This window comes from Jaculus jaculus, chromosome 10 (assembly GCF_020740685.1).
Source record: "Jaculus jaculus isolate mJacJac1 chromosome 10, mJacJac1.mat.Y.cur, whole genome shotgun sequence".
Classification (NCBI taxonomy): Eukaryota; Metazoa; Chordata; class Mammalia; order Rodentia; family Dipodidae; genus Jaculus; species Jaculus jaculus.
The window spans coordinates 12576250-12592399 of NC_059111.1; the positions used below are offsets into that span (position 1 = coordinate 12576250).

General features: G+C 41.2%; 1 protein-coding gene across 2 annotated transcripts in view; it reads right to left on the reverse strand.

Moving 5' to 3' along the window:
* Dpp8 (dipeptidyl peptidase 8) overlaps positions 1 to 16150 on the reverse strand; it is a 75183-nt gene that overhangs the window by 22921 nt on the left and 36112 nt on the right. For both annotated transcript variants that reach the window (XM_045160213.1, XR_006639302.1), the window contains exons 8-13: positions 14528 to 14656; positions 13789 to 13850; positions 11752 to 11852; positions 6949 to 7126; positions 5991 to 6150; positions 1629 to 1708 (exon numbers count right to left, since the gene is read on the reverse strand). In XM_045160213.1, the coding sequence (XP_045016148.1) occupies positions 1629 to 1708; positions 5991 to 6150; positions 6949 to 7126; positions 11752 to 11852; positions 13789 to 13850; positions 14528 to 14656 (710 nt within the window). The remainder of the gene's footprint in view (positions 1 to 1628; positions 1709 to 5990; positions 6151 to 6948; positions 7127 to 11751; positions 11853 to 13788; positions 13851 to 14527; positions 14657 to 16150) is intronic.

The following is a 16150-nucleotide window of genomic DNA, read 5'->3' on the forward strand; positions in this document are numbered from 1 at the left end:
GGGGTTAATCGCTCCAAATGTTAGGACTAGTTCTGCTCCCACAGCAGCTGGGAGTCAGGCCTTTCAAAACTGTTTCCTCAGCCCCATTTATATGAGTTCTTTTCTTTGTTTCATACAGCTCCTGTGTTCACCAGGATGACAGTTCTAGAGGAACTGGTGACTAACAGGCCCCACCCTAATTCAGGGGCTTGGAATGGGCCTAAATCTGCATCTGGACAAGTTCCAAGGTGGTGGTGCTGTACGTGGTCCAGAACCACGTGTTGAACATTGCCGTCAGCTGTCCATGGCATGGGAGCTAATCCTCAAAGCTCTACCTACCATTGCCATTAGAAATCTTTGAATGGAACAAGGTGACTGGTAAAAGCAGAGGAAGAGAAAGCATAAATTAAACAAAGCAAAGATAGAGGGAAAATAGGAGAGGAAGAATGAACGCAAAAAACAAACACATTATAAGAATAAGCATGTACCAGTTGTAGGTGCCTATGAGGAGATGACACTCACAGAGGCAAACAATGGGGTCATTTAGTTCATTTAGGTTGCCCAAACAAGGTTTTGTCTGCTCACATACAATTTGGGGTGTTATGTTAATATATTTGGATAACCAGAAGGCAAAGTGAGGTTCCTAGAATTAAAGATTACATATAATATTCTAGCTTTTAAATAAAAAACAAGAGCGAGCTCTACGGTAGCTAGTACATGTAATCCTTCCAGCCATGTATCATAAGGAATCACATGTGGACTATCACTAAATCCTGGCAGCATGTGCTCATCAACTGTTAAGAGCCATGCACAGACAGAATGTAGTATGGACAGAGCTGATGAAATTAAATGGAAGTTGGGACAAATGGAAGGCACTAATGAAGCAAAAGAAAAAAAAAATTATCTTGGGAGCCTGAGGCAGAAGGAATGGAAATTCCAGGCCAGCTTATGACACAAGGCAAGTTCAAGGATACTCTGGACAACTTGGCAAAAAAGACTATTCCAATATGAAACTACAAAACAAGGTTGGGGACATACAAAAAAGTTCACTGGTAGAGCACTTACACAGTGTTTCAAGGCCCTAGGTTCAATCCCCAGTACTGACCAAAAAACAAAACAAGCAAGCCAACAAACAAACATCTCTGACTTGTAGAAAGGCACAAGCTGAGAACTGGAATAGACTTCCTTCCTGTTCCCTAGCAAATGAAGTTCATTATAAATGTCGATCCCTCTCTGTAGGCTTAGAATTATGAGATAACACTACTCAAGAAGAGTATGATTTCTGATGTAAGAACAACAGTAGTGTACAGTAGACTTTAAAATGATCTTCAAGCTACATTCTGACAACTTTTGCTAGCCCTTAAAAATACAAGTTCCAAACCGGGTATGGTAGCGCACGCTTTTAATCCCATCACTTGGGAGGCAGAGGTAGGAGGATCGCCATGAGTTCAAGGCCACCCTGAGACTACAGAGTGAATTCCAGGTCAGCCTGAGCTAGAGTGAGACTCTACGTCAAAAAAGAAAGAAAGAAAAAACAAAAATACAAGTTCCTTATTCAAAATGCTGGGATCATGTGAAGTGGCAATCCTGGTTTTTATACTGCATATGCACAGGGCTGTTCAAAGAAATCAGAGAATAAAATGACATACATTGGATCCATGACGGCCAAGAACTTCCCATTCACCACTGGTAAGTGCTATCTCCTCTTTGACAGGACACATGAAATCACCTAAAGATAGAGAACGGTAATTTAGTACTTTATACCAAACTAAGAGCAGATGAAATAGTGCAGAATAGTTTTCTACACTGTCTTTGCTAAAAGCTGTAATTAAAAAAAAAAAATCAAAGTTAGGTATGGGTTGATGAAAGTCTTTGAGTAAGACAGGAGGCAGTTGTATAACGTGAAGTACTGAATCAGCTGAGTTGTGTATTCTAAAATGTAAGTTCACTTCACCAGAAACTACAGTTGAAAAAAATCCAAATTATGAGTTTTCACAATACTATGGATATAATAACCCATGCAGATTACATAATAACAGCAAAATGCGTTCTTATGGCAAAGCTGGAAAATAACTCAAAGGCACCTGCATTTCTGGACACTGAATCAAGAGAGAGATGGCTTAGTAGTTAAAGGCACTGTCTTGCAAAGTCTGGTGGTCCTGGTACAATTCCCCAGAATGCACATAAAGCCAGAGGTACAACACAGTGCATGCACCTGGAGTTTGTTTGCAGTGGTAGGAGGTCATGCACCCATTCCCTCTCTTTGTTGAAAGAAAGAAAGAAAGAAAGAAAGAAAGAAAGAAAGAAAGAAAGAAAGAAAGAAAGAAAGAAAGTAAGTAAGTAATATAAAAAATGCAAGAAATGTCTTGTGAATAAAAACTAATAAGGCTTCCAGGTAAGATGGTGGCATAATAGCTGCACCAAAGCAGCTTGGGGGGGGGGGGGATAAGAAGAAAAATAGCCAGACATTGTGGCGCACACCTTTAGTCCCAGCACTTGGGAGGCAGAGATAGAAGGACTGCTGCAAGTTCAAGGCCACCCTGAGACTCCATGGTGAATTCCAGGTCAGCCTGGGCTAGAGTGAGACCCTACTTTAAAAAACAAAAACAAAAACAAAAAAAAGAAAGAAAAGAAAAACAGCAAAAAAACACTTTTCTACCAAAAAGTGAAGGTGTATAAGGAATTATCAACCACAACCACAGCAGGTGAGACTCAGATCTAGCAAACAGGGAACTGGCCAGAATCCCGCTGAGGCACTGAAAGCCCCAATCTACACGCCTGCCTGCCTGGCCAGCCCAGAGCTTCGACACTGTGGTGGGAATGCGGTCTGGCACAGCCACTGCAGAAATCAGTGCAGAGGTTCCTGATACAGCTAAAAATACATCTACCACATGACCCAGCTACACTACTTTTGGGCATATATCCTAAGGACTCGTCTCACTACCTTAGAGATATCTGCACATCCATGCTTACTGCTGCTCTATTCACAATAGCTAAGAAATGGAACCAGCCTAGACATCCCTCAACTGATGAGCGGATAATGAAGATGTGGTACATGAGTTCTATTTAGTGGTAAAGTGAAATTATGAAACTTGCAGGGAAATGGATGGACCTGGAAAGGATTATACTTAGTGAGGTAACCCAGGCCCAGAAAGCCAAGCATCACATGTTCTCTCTCACATGTGGATCCTACCTACAAATGTTTGCACTTGTATGTGAGTTGGAATAAAACTTGGTAGCAGAGGTCAGTAAGCTAGAAAAGGGCAATAAGGAAGGGAGGAAAAGACTTAATGGGATGGTATTGGATACATGTAAGTAGAAGAACAGATTACTGGGGGTGAAAAGACCTAAGTGAGGTCAGGGGAAGAGTGAGCAAAAGAAGGCTGGGGGAAGGATAATAAAAATTGAAGAGAGTATGAATAAGTCCTATGGAAAAGTAATTTTTTTGTACAACGGTGAACCCAGAAGCTGTAGGTTTCTAGAAAAATTACTAGGTTACTAGAAAAATTTCAGTGCCAGTGACAGGATACCTTCCAGTGAGTTGTTGGCCAGGGAGGTCCCTGATGCACCCAAGACATTACAGGCCATTGCCAAGGCTCTTGGTTTCCCACCAGGAATAGACCATAAGACCCTATTGCTGAAGACTCCACATGCTTGGGCTACAAGGCCACTGAGAAATCTTGCTGGAGCTGAGCTGACAACCTCCTCCCTGTAGACCAGCTGACAGAAAGCTGGAAAAAAACTATGCTGCATGCACCTCTATGAGACAGAGAGAAGTCATCAGTGGAGATAAACAACAGTGGACACTGCAAGCCTTATGTTTGGCCAGCCAGGCCAAATGTGCCAGTGGGTACAAGAGTGGCATGTCTGTTATGGGGGAAACCAATCGCTCTCTAATTGGACTGTAGGCCTGCTCCACAGCAGGGATTACATGCCTGGTAGTGAAAACCTATGATGGGGAGGCCATGAGCCTTAGGGGTGTAATGAGAGCTAGTGTCTGGCTAAATGTACATATTATGCTCACCAAACTACCTGGAAAGCACTTCTCTTAATGTTCATACCCATATATTAATGCTACTCTCACCACCTTTTTTCTTCTTCTTCTTCTTCTTTTTTTTTGAGGTAGGGTCTCGCTCTAGCCCAAGCTGACCTGGACTTCACTATGTAGTCTCAGGGTGGCCTCAAACTCACAGCAATCCTCCTACCTCTGCCTCCCGAGTGGTAGGATTAAAGGCGTGTGCCACCACACCTGGCTACTCTCACTTTTTGTTAGAGAAGCTTCTCTTTTCAGGTGGCGGTGACCTCTGGGATGACTCAAAAGGCACCATAGTGCTGAGAAGTGACAGAGGTGGGGTCAGCACTGAAACATCTCTAGCACATCTTCAAGGCTCAGAGTCCATTGCAGAAGAGGTGGAGGAAAGAATGTAAGAGCCAAAATAGGGTAGAACTTCTTATAATGCACTCTTCCAGCCACAAAATGGCCTGGATATCTATGACCTCACAATGTCTGGCACTACCTATACAAGACCCTCATAACAGGAAGAAAAAAATGATGACATCAAAATAAAAAGAGACATTGAAAGGGGGAGGGGATAATATGGAGTAGAGTTGTAAAGGGGAAAGAAAGGGGGGAATTATCATGGTTTACTATCTATAATTATGTAAACTATCAATTAAAAAAAAGCTAATGAAGGCTAGAGAGACAGCTTAGTGATTAAGTTGCTTTCCTGCAAAGCCTAATGACCCAAGTTCAATTCCCCAGTAGTCATGTAAAGCCAGAAACACAAAGTGGCACATATATCTGGAGCCCGTTTGTGGCCTCTAGAGGCCCTGGAGGGCTCTTTCTGTCTCTCTCCACTTGGAAAAATGAACAAATAAATAAATAAATTGAAAATTAACTTAGGGGATGGGAGACATGGGTTAGAAAGAAAGCACTTACCAGCAAAGCCAAAGGACCCAGGCTTGATTCCCCAGTACGCACATAAAGCCAGATGCACAAGTTGGCTCATGCATCTGGAGTTTGTTTGCAATAGTTAGAGGCCCTGCAGTACCCATTCTCTCTCTCTCTCTCAAATAAATAAATACAATATTTAAAAAAATTATTTAGGGGCTGGGGAGATGGCTCAGCTGTTAAAGATACTTACAAAGCCTGCCTAGCACCCACATAAAGCTCGATGTAAAGTAGTACATGCATCTGTGATCCCAATGCCACTCTGGTAATGGGAAGTGGACCCAAGAGAATTTAAACTTGAGGGCCAGCTAGTCTGACGTTTGTGTCTGAAAGGTTGTTTGTAGTGGCAAGAGACCGCTCAAAGAGGTGGAGCACAGACCTCCTCTGATCTCCACGTGTCCATGGCATGCACACACACACACCATTTATATGTTTCTATTTTTGGATCTTTCTTTCTTTTCTTTTCGTTCTTTTGTTATTTTGAGGTAGGGTCTTGATCTAGCCCAGGCTGACCTGGAATTCACTCTGTAGTCTCAGGTGGCCTTGAACTCCACAGTGATTCTTCTACCTGTGCCACCCGAGTGCTGTGATTACAGGCATGTGCCACCATATCTTTTTGCAGTACAGGGCCTTATGTTTGCTAAGTTTCTACCATTGAGCCAAATCCCCAGCCATATAAAACATTTCAAAATAGCTTTTAAAAGTACAAAAGTAAAATGGGCTTATTTTAAACAAACTAAAAACAGGACAAAAGTTTAAGAAAAACTCCCACTAGAGATTATACTATTATCTATGGCTATACTACCCTAAATGGGCCAGATCTCGTCTAATCTCAGAAGCTAAGCAGGGTTTGGCTTGGTTACGACCTGGAGAGAGATTATTATTCAGTATTAGTCATCTCTGACAATAAAGAGTTGTTTCATTTTGCAATGCATATTTGTACTCTGGTTTAACATCTGTACTAAGTTCAGTGAAACAAGCTGACAAAGAATACGTGCAGGTCATCACAGCCTTCTGTCCTTAGCATCCATCACACAGTAACAATAAAAAGGATTCTTACTTGGGGCTGGCAGCCCACCACTGGATCTCTTGTATTTGCTCTCCTTCAAAATGGTTGTGATCTTATACAAATGACGGAAACCTGTTTTGCATTCAGAGGCAAAAATAAACTCAATTTCATCTTCATGAGTTTGAGGAAAGACATGAAAGATGTCGTGAATCTGTAAAAACGAACAGCTTAATTTACTATATATGTTAATGAAAACATTATATAATCAATTCAATTAAGCTAGAGAAGAAGGATCACTTGGTAAGCATTCTCTGAAATGCAAGTAACAGGAATTGCTAGGATATGGTAGATTTACAATAATAAGTTTTGCCTGTGCCTTTCAGATTTATTTAACTTTAGTCAAAGACTTTATTCACTAAGAAATGTTTGCAAATGGAAAAAAAAGAGAGAGAGAGAGAGAGAGAGAGAGAGAGAGAGAGAGAACAATATGGCCCAAAGCTTTTTCTTGCCATCTCTGTAATCTTTGAAACATGGCACAAGGTTTATTTAATGACATAAATCTTATTACAGAAACAATAAAGAACAACATTTTTTTACTTTTGTTTGCCAGAGAGAAATATTCTAGCAGGAGAAGGAAAACAGATGTTCATCTGTTTTAGGTGAATCACAGGAAGCTTATACTCAGCTAGGGAGAGAGCTGGCTTTATTTTACATCTAGTTTAGTTTTTATGTTAAAATGGAAAATTCAAAATGCAATTATAAGTAAGTATATTTTGATATAGCTTGCCAACTTAAGAGAGTTCTTTCTAGACACAACTCTTGAAGGTCCTCTCAGAAGCAAGAAGAGGCTGGAGATGAGACTGTCTACTGATACCCAGCAAATGCAGGGACCAACATTCACAGTTCTTTGAATTTATGAAAAATGCGTTTTTATAGCTTGCTACAAACTTCATTTTCCTTAACTTCCTGAGAACATCAAAGCCAAGGTCAGGAGATGAAAAGTGCATACATTTATCCAGATGTCTGTGGTTTCTTCGTAGATAATCAGTGGTGTCACAGAGTCAGGCACAGACTCGATGAGTCTCTGTCTCTCCATAGCATCATCTTCCACTGGGATAAATAATTCAGGGGAAATCAACACTATCTGTAGGTGAGTTTGGGAACGATCTAGGAGGATGGACCAGGCACTATTTAAACAAATAAGGAGAAAAAGCAGAATCAAGAAAGCTCTCAGAAATTCAACAATCCTCTATTCTTTCCTTTGGCACCTATCAATTTCTATAATTACAATGAAAGAGAAGCTGTAGCATATGCTAATTCCTTATTAAAAATACCCTTATGAGGCAAGGTCTGATGTAGCACAAGTTGACCTCAAACTCATTAAGTACCTGAGACTGGCCTTGAAACCCTAATCTTCCTGCCTCTACCTCCCAAGTGCTGGGATTAAAGGCATATGCCACAAAGCCCAGCTCTATTCTACAATATTCTCTCTTTTTGGGGGGGTTCTCAGGGTAGGGTCTCACTCTGGCCCAGGCTGACCTGTAATTCACCATATAGTTTCAGGGTGGCCTTGAACTCACAGCGATCCTCCTACCTCTGCCTCCTGAGTGCTGGGATTAAAGGCGTGCACTGCCATGCCTGGCTTTCTTTCGTTTTTTAAAATATATTTTATTTATTTATTTATTTACAGAGAGAGAGAGAATGGACATGCCAGGGCCTCCAGCCACTGCAAACGAACTCCAGATGCATGTGTCACCGTGTACATCAGGCTTATGTTGGTACTAGAGAGTCAAACAGGGATTCTTTGGCTTTGCAGGCAAACGCCTTAACCGCTAAGCCATCTTTCTAGCCACTTCTTTCTCTTTTTTATCCCTCCCTTGCCTCACTTCTCTTTTTTTTTTTTTTGAGACAGGGTCTCACTATGTAGTCTGGGCAGTCCTAGAACTATGTAGCCAGACTGGCTTCCAGTCTGCAGTGATTGTCCTGCTTCAACATTTTTGAGGTGCTAGAAGCCTAGGAACTCATGTTTGACTCTCCAGGAACCACATAAGCCAGACACACAAAGTGATGCAAGCACGCAAGGTCCTACATGTGCACAAGGTGGTGCACACACCTGGAGTTTGATTGCATTGGCTGGAGACATTGATGCACCAATTCCCTCTCATTTAAAAAAAAAAAGGGGGGACTGGAGAGATGGCTTAGCAGTTAAAGTGCTTCCCTGTGAAGCCAAAGGACCCAGGTTTGATTCCCCAGGACCCACGCAAGCCAGATGCACTAGGTGGCACATGCATCTGGAGTTTGTCTGCATGGCTAGAGGCCCTGGTGTGCCCATTCTCTCTTTCTCAAGTAAATAAATTAAATGTTTTTTTTTTAAATAAAAAAAAGAGAGTTGAGACCCTTCCTTGCAAAAAATAATAATTTAATGGAGGGGCTGAAGAGATGGCTCAGCAGTTAAGGCATTTGCCTGCAAAGCTTAACAATCCAGGTTTAATTCCCCAGTACCCACATAAAGCCAGATACTCAAAGTGGTACATGTGTCTGGAGTTCATTTGCAGTGGCTACATGCCCTGGAACACTCATTGTCTCTCAAATAAATAAATTATATATATAATTTTTTATGAGAGGGAGAAAGAGAGAATTGGTGTACCAAGGCATCCTTGCGTGCTTGTGTCACCTTGTGTGTCTGCCTTACATGGGACCTGGAGAGTTGAACATGGGTCTGTAAGCTTCACAAGCAAGTGTCTTAACCACTAAGCCATCTCTCCAGCAGCGCCCCCGCCTTTAAAAAACAAGTTAGTGGGCATAAGATGGCTCAGTAGCATGAAGTCACCGAAGTTTGGAAACCCAGAACCCACATAAAGCCAAAAACAGTAGTGCATCTAAAATCCCAGTGTGCCTATGGCAAAGTGAGAGGCAGAAACAAGAATGCCTGGAAGCTTGTCACCTAGCATAAGTAGGACTAGAACAAGAGAATTTGCTTCAAACAAGGTGGAAGGTGAGAAAGACAAGGTCTAGCACCTGAGGTTGTCCTCTGACCTCCACATGTGTGCTATGGCCCTCATGGCACACCCACATTCACGTATACACATGCAATAGTTAAAAAAAGTTAAGTGTGTTTCCGGGTGTGGTGATGCACACCTTTAATTCCAGCATTTGGGAGGCAGAGGTAGAAGGATCACCATGAGTTCGAGGCCAGCCTGAGATTACACAGTGAATTCCAGGTCAGCCTAAGCTAGAGCAAAACTCTACCATGAAAAGCAAAAAAAAAAAAAAAAAAGTTAAGTGTGGACTGAGAAGATGGCAGTTTATGTGTTTGCTGTGTGAGCATGAGGACCTGAATTCAGATCTCTGGCCCTTACATAAATGCTGGGCAGGCTTGGTAGCACCTGTACTCCAAAGTCAGAATGGGTCTTTAAAACTGTTTTCTCAGGAATCAAACAAGCCAATCAAAAAATGGGCTATGGAGCTAAATAGAGAGTTCTCAAAGGAAGAAATACGCATGGCATATAAGCATATAAGCATCTAAAAAAGTTCTACGTCACTAGCCATCAGGGAAATTCAGATTAAAACTACATTGAGATTCCATCTCACTCCTGTTAGATTGGCCACCATCATGAAAACAAATGATCATAAATGTTGGTGGGGATGTGGAAAAAGAGGAACCCTTCTACACTGCTGGTGGGAATACAATCTGGTCCAGCCATTGTGGAAATCAATGTGGAGGTGCCTAAAACGGCTAGAGATTGATCTACCATATGACCCAGCTATAGCACTCCTAGGCATATATCCGAAGGAATCATCTCATTTCCTTAGAAGTACGTGCTCAACCATGTTTATTGCTGCTCAATTTAGAATAGCTGGGAAATGGAACCAGCCTAGGTGTCCCTCAACTGATGAGTGGATAATGAAGATGTGGCTCATTTATACAATGGAGTTCTACTCAGCGGTAAAGAAAAATGAAGTTATGAAATTTGCAGAAAAATGGATGGACCTAGAAAGGATTATACTAAGTGAGGTAACCCAGGCCCAGAAAGCCAAGCGCCACATGTTCTCTCTCATATGTGGATCTAGCTACAGATGATTGGGCTTCTGCGTGAGAATGAAAATACTTAGTAGCAGAGGCCAGTAAGTTAAAAAGGAGACATAAAGGGAAGAGAAAGGAAGGGAGGAGGGTACTTAATATTGTATATATTGTAATATATGTAATATGTAATATATTACATATATTGTATATATGTAAGTACAATGATTGTGATGGGGAGGTAATATGATGGAGAATGGAATTTCAAAGGGGAAAGTTTGGGGGGGAGGGAGGGAATTACTATGGGATATTTTTTTATAATCATAGAAAATGCTAATAAAAATTTTTAAAAAAAGAAAAAACAAAACTGTTTTCTCTAGCTGGGAATGGTGGAGTACACCTTTAATCCCAGCCATTCAGAAGCAGAGGTAGGAAGACTGCTGTGAGTTCAAGGGCAGCCTGGAACTACAGAGTGAATTCCAGGTTAGCCTGGCTAGAGTGAGACCCTACCTTGAAAAACCAATCAAACAAAAAAACAAACAACAAAAAAACCCTGTTTTGTATATTTAGTGTGTACAAATGTCAATCTCATAATACTCCAGTTGTCTCTTTAGACGCAGTATATGTAATTATCCTGTGAGTTTCTGCCTAGAGCTAAGGGGATAGCTCAGTTGGCAAAGTGCTTACCCTGTAAGCATAAGGACTTGAGTTAAATCCCTAGTACCCACATAAAAATGCTGGGCATGGTAGCATGTGCCTATAATGAGAGGATTTCTGGGGCTTGCTAGCCAGACATTTTAAAATGTATATTTATTTACTTATTTGAGAGAGAGAGAGAGAGATAAAAAGGCAGAAAGACAGAAAGAGAGAAGGGCCATGCCAGGGCCTCTAGCCACTGTAAATGGACTCCAAACACATGTGCCCCCTTGTGCATCTGGCTTACGTGAGTCCTGGGGAATTGAACTGTGGTCCTTAGACTTCACAGGCCAACGCCTTAACCACTAAGCCATTTCCCCAGCCCCTAGCCAGTCACTTTAGCATTCAGAAAGCTCCAGGCCAATAAGAGACCCTGTCTCAAAAAAGGGGGGGGGCAGGGAGACAGTCTAGTTGGTAAAGTGCCTGCTATGCAAATATAAAGACTTGAGTTCAGATCTCCAGTACCCATGTAAAAATCCATATGCCTGTCACCCCAGCAGTAGGGATGTGGAGACAGAAAGATCCCTGGGGCTTGCTGGCTTGTTAGTACAGCCAAACTGGTGAGCTCCAGGTTCAGTGAGACAATGCCACAAAAAATAAGGTAGAGGACAGGTGTGGTGGTTCACGCCTTTAGCCCCAGCACTTGGGGGCAGAGGTAGGAGTATCACCTGAGACTACATCGCTAATTCCAGGTCAGCCTAGGTCAGCACTAGACCCACCTTGAAAAACCAAAGGAAAAAAAAAAAAGGCAGAAGGACATTCTTGAGGAACAACACCTGAGGTAGTCTTTGGCCACCATAAATATACATGTGCATGCAAGAAAACTCACATTTCTGTATGAGCCTTTAAGTCATACAATTTAACTGCAAATAACAACAGTGGACTACAACTGGTTATTGAGACAGTATATTCATGCCTATAGGTTTGCAAGTGTACATGTGCACTTGGTTCAGGAAAAGTCCATGTGCAAAAATAATTTAGTAGAAATTCACATGTGAAGGCAGCTCCCATTGCAAGGCAAACCCAATAATACAGGCATTCTAAAGCTCTGGATCCTAAATTAGTTGTCAAGAAGTGACTATGTAACATACGCACTATTTTCCCTCTGGAGTCCATCCGGCTCTGGCAATGTATTCAACACCTTCAAACAGAATCTCAAAAGGCTGAATTAGCTCTTTATCTATGACATCAATAATCTAGTAAAAAAGAAAAAGGAATTTTGTTATAGAAGAAATAATTAGCAAAGCAGTCTGCTCCCGTCATCATCAGAATACTTTTTCAGACACGTGTGCACGGTGGAACCAGCCCTCAGCTGTGGGTTTCCTATGCCTGTGCTGTTTACACCGAAGAAGGTTCTAGCCAAGGCAATCAGCACACTCTCACAGTCTTCCTTGGAGTTTATCCTAGTAGAGCCCTTCATAGCAAATTATATGATCAATTTTTAGTCAGTTTAGATCTAGTATCTAAGAAAAGTAATTGACCCTAGGTGACTGTATCTTATCCTAAACTATATTTATTTGATCTAGGAATGAAATATACCTGGGTAAGTAAACTCTTTTTACTTTAAAGATCTAACAAACTCAACTAACTTTAAAAAACAAAATTAAGACATGGTCCAAGGGTTGGGACATCTAAGAGTCCGAAAGCCAGGAAACAAAGCTCAGCAGCACTAGGCAGCAGGGAAAAGTGAATCAAAGCACTGGAACCACCAAGATGGCTGTAACAGAATAACATGGCAGTTAATAAGTATGAGTGACACTGAGGATATGGAGACCACATGCAAAGCTGGGAGGAACATGAAATAACACAGGTACTTTACAAAACAGTGGCAGTTCCATAAAAGATTAAACAGAGTTGTCATCCAAGCCAACAACTCTCCTAGGTGTCTATTCCATACAAGTGTCTATATACCTGTCTGTGGCAGCCCAGACTGACTTCAAACTCACACTGATCCTCCAACCTCTGCCTCTCGAGTGTGCCACCATGTCTGGCTGGAGTTTTTGGCGGTGTTTTTTTTTGAGACACGGTCTTGCTATCAACACCAGGGCTGGCCTTGAACTTGTCACCCTTTGGGATCGCTAGGAAAACAGGAATGTGCTACTACTTCTAGTCTCATGTGAAAATACCCAAAGTACCCATTTATTGAAGAACAGATTTGAAAAATGTGGTGTTCCACACAGTGAAATATTATTCAGCAATAAAAATAAATGAAGTAGGCTGGGCATGGTGGTGCACGCCTTTAATCCCAGCATACAAGAGGCAGAGAGGTAGGAGGATTGCCTGAGTTCGAGGCCACCCTGAGCCTACAGAGTGAAGTCCAGGTCAGCTTGGGCTGTAGCAAGACTCTACCTCAAAAAACTCAAAATAAATAAATAAATGAAGTGCTTGGGCTCAGTGGTAGAACAGTAGCATGAGCAAGGCCTTGGGCTTACTGTCTGTACACACATATGAAGAACACACAAAAAAAGCAATGAGGTACTAATGTCCCCACACATGGCACAATGAATGGACCCTGAAAACATACAGTGGCTGAAGCTAGACCACACAGGTGTGTGACTCATGTAGAAAAAATGCCCAGAACAGGAAAAGCCGTAGTGGTTAGCTTGCAGCAGGGCTGATGGCTAAGGTGTGTGTTATTTCTTTCTGACGTGATGACACTGTTCTCAACTTGACTCTGGCTGTCCAACTTCCTCATTTTTTTCATGCCTTGCAAACAGAATTCTAACCTTGTATGCAAATTCTATCTCAGCAAAGCTATATGAAAAGAGTCTAGAACAAAAGTCTGCACTTTGTAAGCATGTGTGGTCAGAAAGCAACAGTACAAGAGAAATGTGGGATATTTAATGCACCTCAGATGTGTTCCCAGCACAGAAGGTAAATCACCAACCAAGAATGGAAGAATCAATAAAACTGAAGAAGGAAAGACTACTAGGAAGGCTTAGGATGTATATCCCTATGTTACTACCTGAGGAGCCAGACAGGAGTTCTGAAAGCAAAGACCAGGTGAGCCTGAAAATCATGCTCCAAAGATAGTCCATCAAATTCAACAAGTCCAGAAAGCAAACAGCATTTGAAAGGCCCTCCTAAACTGATTAGACAGAGGACAGAGTCCAGCCCATGCTTTATACTCACCCTTCCTTCAGCATCAATCACAATTTCTGACAGCTTAAAAGTCACTTTTGGATTTGCTGTGCCTTTGGAAAGAAACATAAATAATAATGTCAAAATTATTTAAAACTAATTTTGCCAGCTCAATCTCCTTCAACTTTAGTTAAGTCATGAACACTATAGAGAATTAGGACTTTATGCACAAAAATCTCAAATTCACAAATTTTAATATGGTAATTCAAAAACACAAAAAGAGGTTCAAAAATTTTAAGAATCAATGTAAAAATCCTTACTTCAAAATCTATTTAAAGGCTGGGTGTGGTGGTGCACGCCTTTAATCCCAACACTCAGGAGGCAGAGGTAGTAGGATTGCCATGAGTTTGAGGCCACCCTGAGACTCCATATTGAATTCCAGGTCAGCCTGGGCTAGAGTGAGACCCTACCTTGAAAAACCAAAAAAAAAAAAAAAAAAAAAAAAGCTTCCATAATTATCAACACCATGCTATTTCCCTCCCCAACCACTTTCCCTCTGCAATTCCATTCTCCATCATATCCCCTCCCCCTCTCAATCAGTCTTTCATTTTAATGTTATCATCTTTTCCTATTATGATGTGCATCTTGTGTAGGTAATGTCAGGCAGTGCGAGGTCATGGATATCCAGGCCATTTTGTGTCTGGAAGAGTGCATTGTAAGCAGTTTCAAAATCTATTGGTATTGATAATAGCTCTGAATGAATGAGAATAAATGCAGTGGAGTACAGTACCTGTTTTAGGGTAACGAAATGAATCTGCCCTCCTTGTTTCCAGCATTGGGGATGTAACGTGAATAATTTCTACCTCAGATTCATCGTTTTCTTCATAGAGAATTCTAAGAATTTTACCACCACTAGGAGCTTCAAAAGAATTTAGACACAGAAAGTTTAGGGTGACTGACCATTCCCTCTAATATTACATTTCTCATAGTAAAAAATAATTTATGTATAAAGCATGCTACCATTTATTTAATTAGTGGGACTAGGGATGGAACTTGGGTCCTCACACATGCAAGGCTCTCCCACTAGCCTGTACTCCCAGATTGAGCTGCTTTGAATGTATGAAAACAACCACCCGTCTTTGTAGTAGCAGGTTGATTGATTAAAGTTGCACCCCTTTTGGGGGGCGGGGACTGGAAAAGAAAAATTTTTTTATTTTTTATGGTAGGGTTTCACTCTAGCCCAGTGTGACCTGGAATTCACTATGTAGTCTCAGGTTGGCCTTGAACCCACAGCAATCCCCCTACCTCTGTCTCCCAAGGGCTGGCAGTAAAGGTGTGTTCTACCACACCCAGCCCAAAAAATATTCTTTAAAAAATTTTATTTATTTATTTGCAAGCAGAGAGAGAGAGAGAAGACAGACAGACAGACAGAGAGAAAATGGCCTCTAGCCACTGCAAATGAACTCCAGAGGCTTATGTGGGTCCTGGGGAATTGAACCTGGGTCTTTTGGCTTTATAGGCAAACACCTTAACTGCTAAGCCATCTCTCTCTAGCCCCCCAAAAAGTTTTTTTTTTGAGGACTTGATGGTACACACCTTTAATCCCAGCACTTACCTTTAAACCCATCACTCAGGAAGCTGAGGTAGGAGGATCACTGTGAGTTCCAGGTCAGTCTGGGCTAGAAACCTTACCTTAAAAAACCAAAACCAAAACCAAAGGAAAATAAAAATAAAAAGGGGGGGGGAATGAAAACATTTTAAAGTACTTTGTCCTTGCAAACCTCAAAATGCATTATTTGTTGAACAAAGGATTTAATTAAATATGTCTAGCAAATAGTTTATGTCAAAATTTTATTCTATATGGTTATAGCGAAATTTTACATTTAAAATAAAATGTCTAAATCTAAAACATGGCATAAAAATAAATATTTTTCATAGAAAAGTGTTCATATTAGACTGCTAGCTATAAACTAACAGTGTGGTCTTCAGATCTATTAGTGGGATATAACCAGTGTTTTAAAACAACACAAGGCTGGAGACATTGGTCAGTGGTTAAGGTGCTAGCCTGCAAAGGACCTGAATTCAATTCTCCAGTATCCATATAATGCCAGATGTACAAGGTGGCACATGCATCTTGTATTCGTTTGCAGTGGTTAGAGGCCCTGGAATGTCCATTGTCTCTTTTTCTATCTGCCTCTTTCTTTCCCGCTCTCTAAAATAAATAAATATTAAGAAAAAAAAAAACCACACGCACAACAGAGAAGACTAACAATATTAGAGAATATAATACACAGAAATAAACACTGCTTCATGACATCTGTTCCTGTGTACACAGTGTATGTATTAGCCAAGATTATAAGCAAATTCTACCTGGATCACAGAGTTTGCAAACCACTGTTATTGTTCTCTTTTT